General features: G+C 56.8%; 1 protein-coding gene across 2 annotated transcripts in view; it reads right to left on the bottom strand.

Moving 5' to 3' along the window:
- CAMK2A (calcium/calmodulin-dependent protein kinase II alpha) overlaps positions 1 to 6,468 on the bottom strand; it is a 30,745-nt gene that overhangs the window by 19,670 nt on the left and 4,607 nt on the right. For both annotated transcript variants that reach the window (XM_010002039.1, XM_010002040.1), the window contains exons 2-3: positions 5,678 to 5,772; positions 2,485 to 2,544 (exon numbers count right to left, since the gene is read on the bottom strand). In XM_010002039.1, the coding sequence (XP_010000341.1) occupies positions 2,485 to 2,544; positions 5,678 to 5,772 (155 nt within the window). The remainder of the gene's footprint in view (positions 1 to 2,484; positions 2,545 to 5,677; positions 5,773 to 6,468) is intronic.

The raw sequence follows: 6,468 nt of genomic DNA, 5'->3' as shown, positions 1-6,468 counted from the left end.
GATGACACCTCTCCTCTGGGGCTCTCTTGTGGTCTTACCTACTGACAACATTTTCCCATCTTACTCCCTGTTTATCCTTCCCCACTGCCAGTCTCCTTAAACATCCCCTGCACTCCAACACCAGTATCTGCTCCCTATTTCTGACACATAATCCCAGCCTTTCTTCTTTTGCAAGAAACACTATTCCTCCTGTTTCATTTCACCCAAGAGGGGCCAGGGGTATCGTGCTTGAGGTCCCAGAAAAGCCAAAGTGTTTAAAGGGGGAACAGGCAAGTTCAGTGCATAGGGCCAGTGCAACCATAAGCAGATGGTCTGGATACATCCCCTGCTTGGGGAAGTCCCCACTCCCATGGCTGCCAGGAGTTGAGAAGCTGTAAGAAGAAGCAGCTGCTCTAAATATACCCTGGTCTGCAAGTGTCTGTTACTATTGTCAGAAAGAGCCACACCAGCCAAACCACTCCAGCTCACAGCAAGAACCAAAGCAGGAGCAGGACACAGCTCCAGGACCGACAGCCAGAGTTAAAACTCCAGCACTGGCTCTAGCCAAAGTTTTCCTGATAAAGCAAGACTCCTCTGCAAGGACACAGAGTTTTGGGAACTGGCAGCTCTCCCTGATGCTTCACCCAGTGCCATGGTCGTGCTGCAGGGTCCCGGGAACCTGGACCTGCCCATGACAACCCATGCTTGGGTTCCTGTGCCTGGGTCTCCTGCAGGCACAGTGCAACACAGGTGGGCTCCTCCAAGCTCACAGCTGCTGCAAACACTCCCATGAGAAACAGAGTGACTCCACCTGGAGAGAGGAGCCAGAAAAACCCCTGGGCAGCTGGGCTTCTTCTCCCAGGGAGGGACAGGGAGAGGTTTTCTGCCTTGCCTTTTCCATGTCCTAGGCAGTAGCAGCTCCTCTTCCTCTCCTTAGGGCTGGTCTGCAGCAGCACAGCTCGTTCCAACTCCTGGGTGGGTAATTATCCAGCTTGTGCTGCATGCAAGGGGAGCTGCCAGCCCAAGTTTCCAGGCAGCAGGAGCAGTCGGGGGGTGAGGGTGTGAGGTGGAGAAGAGCCTCCTGGGTATAAATAGCAACCAGATTGGGCTCGTTAGCATCTCATGCTCTTAACCCCTTCCTGAGCAGGGCTGCTCTAAGCTATCTCTGCAGGTCAAATAGCAAGGTGTGCTGTTATGGGAAGATGTTTCTGTCCTTAGAGACCCAAACAGCCCCATGGGCCAGTGATGAAGAGAGAAGACAACAATGGGGGAAAGACTGGGAGCCTGGGGAGGTCCAGCTGCATTGTCCAGCTACTGTTCTCCTGGGGTGGTTTCCTCCATTTTTAGCATTTCTTACTATTCACACATTTTACACACATTTCCTTCAGGTCTCAGCAATGCCCAGGTATATTTTGGGGCAGGGGAAAGGCCCCAGCTGCTGCTCTGACTGGGGTAGCCTGAAGCAGCTCCTGTGTGGGGCATCAGTCTTGCCAGAGCACAGGCTGGGGGAAAGGTGGTGGCTGGATCCTGTGAGGAGACATGCCACTGTGCCTCAGGCAGATGGAAGCTGACAGGTTTTTTCCAAACTGAAATATTTATAAGGCAGGAGCCACATGGCTTCCTAGTGGCCTCATGTCCTGATTTGCTTCGGGATGGATGCAGGTCCCTGGGAATAGCAAGGGGCCAGGAAAGAGCTCACCAAAGGGGAAACCTTTCAGCCCCCTGCTATGGGATGAGAGGCTGCAGAGGTCCTGTCCTACCCCCCAGTGCTTTCCCAGGAGCAGCAGGATCCCACTAAGGTTGACATATCCCAGGGTGCAGAGGAGAGGAGAGGGGGTTCATCTCCCCTCCTGCTGCCAGACCATCCCTGAGGACCAACAGGCTGCACCAGCACCACTCTTAAGCCTGGAGTTTGGGATTTATATCTATATATATATAATTATTTTTTTCTTTTTACTGCAGTTTTTTTTCCCCTCCCCTCTTTCTCTCCTTCTGGCTTATTTTTGTCTTTTGCAGGGGCTCAGGAGTTTTCCTGGAACAGCTTTTCCGAAGGAGGCTACTCTCAGATGGACGGTCGGTGGGAAAGTCTCCGCTTCCCCCCGCCATCGCTCTTCCCACACGCCCCGCGCTGCTGCTGCTGCTGCTCCGAGCTGCGCCGGCTTTTTGGAGCATGCAGAGGAACACAGGAGAGGAGTAAAAATAGTCCCTTGCAGCCTCCTGGAGCCCTGCTGCTCCCTGAGGGAGCTACGGCCAAGTGGGTTAGGTAGGACCTTCACTGATCTCCCTGTGCTTGGTGGCTGCTTTTCTTCCCATGACCCGGTTTGAGGAGGAACAGCGCTGCAGGGCTCCTGCTGCATCCCCGGGGTGGTGGGAAGGACTAACAGCCTGTGCTGCTGCTGTGGGCAGGGCTGGATCACGGATGGGGACCCCCGGGCCCCGGTGGGGGTGCAGGTGGGCAGCGGAGCCGGTGTGGGGAGGTGTGCGGGGGGAGCGGGGTGCGCTCACCGATGTTGGGGTGTTTCAGGAGGCGGCAGATCCGGGCTTCTCGTTCCAGCTTCTGGTGATCTGAAAGAGACAACGGCCCTAAATTAGGGTCTGGGGAAAGGGAATGAACCACTCTCAGCTCCTGCTGTGCCCTCTCAGAGGAGCTGCCAGCACAGGAAACCTGGGGGAACGGAGCAGCTGGCAAGGAGCAAACCTATCATCTTTTATTTTTTGCTAAAGGGCTTGGAGGCTTGTTCAGCATCAGGACCTGATGGGTGGTATCCCAGCATGGATGCAGCCTCCAGGCACTGATGCCATGGGGAGACCCAGGCTTTGGATGATCCCTCTTCCTCCTCTCTCCCTTCTCTTTGCTGAACAACTCAATCACCTCCAGAATGCCCCGGAGCTGGGTTACTGCTGCCAGCAGCACCTGCTCTGTTTTCTCTCACTCAGCCAAGCACAGGCCATCAGCAAGGACATTGCTAGCCCTGCATGGTACAACTTGAACAAGAGCAGGCCAGCGAGAGATGTCAAGCTGAAACAAGGCTACCTGCTTTGCTCCCTCTCCATCCCCAGCCATTTCGTATCAGGTCTTTGTTCTCCTACATCACAAAACTCTGGTTCTGAAAATTTGCTTCTCTCGAGTCCATGTCTGCAAACAGGCAGCACAGGTCCCTCTCCCTGGATTTCACCAGGCTCAGGGATGTGAGACAATTAAGCTCTGAGCAAAGCAGGTTAAGCTGAGCCAGAAAAGCCTCCAAGCTGGGAAAGCCCAGAGGAATTTTTTCAAATTATTTTGTTTGGTTTTCCCTGTCTCGGCACTTTTCTCCCTCCTTGTACCTGACCCAGCCACCTTGCATGGAGGTGCCTTGTCTGGAGGCATTCGTGCTATAGCAGGAGCCCAGCAGCCAGGAGAAGGGAGGATATAATTAGGGCTGCTCATCTCTCTGCGCTGTCGCTGCTACTTTGCAGGTTCACACCCCAGAGTCTCGCTCTGCATTGAACCAAACCTGAGTGTCTCCCACTGCTGAGACATGAAGGATCTGTAGCCCCACCCTGCTAGGGCTGGAGCCTTCCCAGAGGTTTAGTATCCCCCATCCAGCACCCACAGGGCTCAGCACGGGAGGTCACTGATCAGTGATCACTGGCTGCCTCAGTTTCCCCACTTGCAGGCTGGAGGCCCACGAGGCAGTCTGGCATTGCTGGTATCCAGTAGAGTTCCTGTGCTTTCTTAGAACAGGCCAGAGATCCCAGGAAAGGGATGTGAATGTGATCCCAAGTATGGAGCAAAACCCCACTTGGCTCCTGCTCCACGGCTGAGCCCCCCCAGCCTCTGTCCCCCTCTTTGTACCCTGGCACTCTGTCACCACCAAAAAGCCAGCATCCTCCTGCCCATGTGGCACATCCCGCTTGGGGAGATTGTCCCCACTTGGAGGGAACACCATGGGGAGCTGAATGAGGCCACTGAGTCTCTGTCCCAGCCTTCAGCTCATGGATCCCAGCACAGACTGCAAAACTCATCCCAAGCCCGGGGGTGTTGCCCATGCCAAGCCCTGAGGTCGCTGGATGGGGGATATTGAGCCCCAGGAAGTGCTGCAGGGGCCAGTGAGCCACGGCTGCAGCCCCTCTCTGAGCCCACAAATCCAGCTGCTGCCTGGACCCTAAACCCACTTCTTGAAAAAAGTCCAGTTGCTCTCTTCCTAGCTCCCTGTGTGAGCAGCTGGGAGGACACAGAAAAGCCCATGGGGATGTTTCACAGCTCCTTTCACCTTCCCCCAACCTTTCTCCTTCATCCCTCCTGCCCTTCACCCACGACACAGCCCATGGCACGTCCCAGTGGGGATGGGTCCCTTTGGGTTGTGCTCCTGGGGAAGGCTGTCCCCTCGTGCTAGCGCTGCAGAAACAGGGAGGCTTTCAAGAGAAGGGGATGAAGAAGGACAAACCGCCGGAGCAGGCGTTCGGAGGCAGGAGGGAGCAGAGGGAAGGCGGCTCAATCTGCTCCTCCGTGCAAACCGGGAGGCTCCTGCTGCCCGCCCCGCTGCCCGCCGGGGGGTGCCCAGCCCAGCCCCGCACCCCCCGCCCCGCACCCCCTGCCCCGGAGGATGAGGATGGTCTGCATCCCAAAGAGGGGCAGCGGGGTGTCACTGCTGTGCCACTTCGGCAGCGCTGCCGGAGGGAGATGGCGAAGCACTGGTTTGATTTGAGGTCAGAAAGGAGTTTATCACTGTTTTCTGCGGTGTGTTGGGGTTTTTTTTTGCCTTCAGAGGTGAGCAGTGGCGTCAGGGAAAGAAACCGAGGGAGGGAGTTAATTAAACCCTCTCAGCAGGGCGCTGGTTCCCATCACCCATCCTGCAGCCCCCAGCACATCCAGCCAGAGGAGCTGGAGCAGGGACACAGCAGCTGCTGTCCCATCCTCTCCATCCTCCTCACCACAGCTCCTCTGCAGATGCCTGGGGGCAGAGGGTCCCTGCCTCAGGGCCAAGGGCTGGCTGAAGCTTTCCTGTGCCAGCTCAGCTCAGCTGTGCCCCAAGGACCAGCCAGGACAAACCTGCCAGGGCTTCTTCCAGCAGCAAAGCAGCCAGCATGCTCCACCAGAGTGTTTAATTAGATGACAGTGAGGGGTAAGGACCAGTCTTCAGGCAGAAATGAAATCACTCCCCCACTCCAAGGACCTTCCCCTGTCACTGTTGTAGGTACACAAGTAAAAACACCTGCAGTCCCTGAGAGAGGGCACGGGCAGTCAGCAAAGGCCCTCTCAGGGAGGGGATGCTCCCCAAATAACTGTGCTACCCAGTGCCCAAGGCCAGCAACAGTTTGACTTGCTGCAAGTCTGTAACCATGATTTTGCCATGACACAGTGTGCAGGGTGGTGGTGGGGCCTCAGGAAGTCCTTACACCTCCCTGGGCAGATTGGGGTCCAGGACCTCCCCAGAGCCCTAGCACAGACAAGCTGCAGGAGCATTCCCACAATCGGATGGGATGCAGTAGGCAGCCACCAAATGTCTCCTCAGGACATTCATCCCATCCATCCAGGAGCTCAGTGTGTACCACAGTGGGGATGGGGTGGGATAAGTGGGCTCCCCACCACACATCAAACACACACCACCCTTGCCACACATCAAAGGCATCATCCCGGTGCCATGCAGAGGAGACAAATTCCCTGCTCTGCAAACCCTGCAAACCTCTCACCTCCCTGAAAACACCTAGCTCCTACCTCGAGCAGACAGCTTCTTGGTGTTGATGATCTTGGCCGCATACTCTTGTCCTGCCAGCACCTTCACGCATCTCCGGACGATGGAGAAGGCACCCCTAGGAAGACAAACCAGAGGGGGAGGTGACGAGCTTGGCATTGTCAAGGGCACAGCTCAGCCTTGAAGTGCCTGTGGGGCGAGGGGCAGCCTGTGGGATGGGGATGGCCATGGGTGCTGGCTGGGAAAGAGGCTTGGAGAAAACATGGCAGGGCTCTCAGTGATCTTCCCTGCACCCCTGTCCTTGAGGGATGGTGGGGGCAGGAACAGGTAGGCCTGGGGATGAATGCAGGATGCTCTGTAATCCCCTGGGACACCCCAGGCATCCTGCGCATTTCCTCCCCGCCCCCTCCCAGACTCTGCCCTACCTATCCCTCTGGAGCGAAGGGGCAGCAAGTTACCGGGGGATCGGCTCCTGAGGGACACCAGGACGGCTGCAGCAGTCACTCAGCACTTGGCCACTTCACCTCAGCTCATGTCTGTGTCTTTGCCTGCTCTAGACCTTGCAATCCCAGCTGCACCTTGCAGGAGCAGGTGTGACACCTGCCATGGGTGGGGCCCTTCCAGCTGCAAACCTCTGGCAGCAGCAGAGACCCTGTGAGCCAGGACCACTGGAGCCGAGCAGGACAGGGACTGACAATGCTGTGGCTTGCACACACATGAGCCAACATGCAGGATGTCTCCTGAGGCTTGGGATGCTCCAAAGAAGCCCCCCTGCACCCCAAGCCCTACCAGCCCGCGCCACCGCCAGCGCGCG

This window comes from Chaetura pelagica, unplaced genomic scaffold (assembly GCF_000747805.2).
Source record: "Chaetura pelagica isolate M959 unplaced genomic scaffold, ChaPel_1.0 scaffold356, whole genome shotgun sequence".
NCBI classification, from domain to species: domain Eukaryota; kingdom Metazoa; phylum Chordata; class Aves; order Apodiformes; family Apodidae; genus Chaetura; species Chaetura pelagica.
This window is presented reverse-complemented; position numbering and strand designations above follow the sequence as displayed.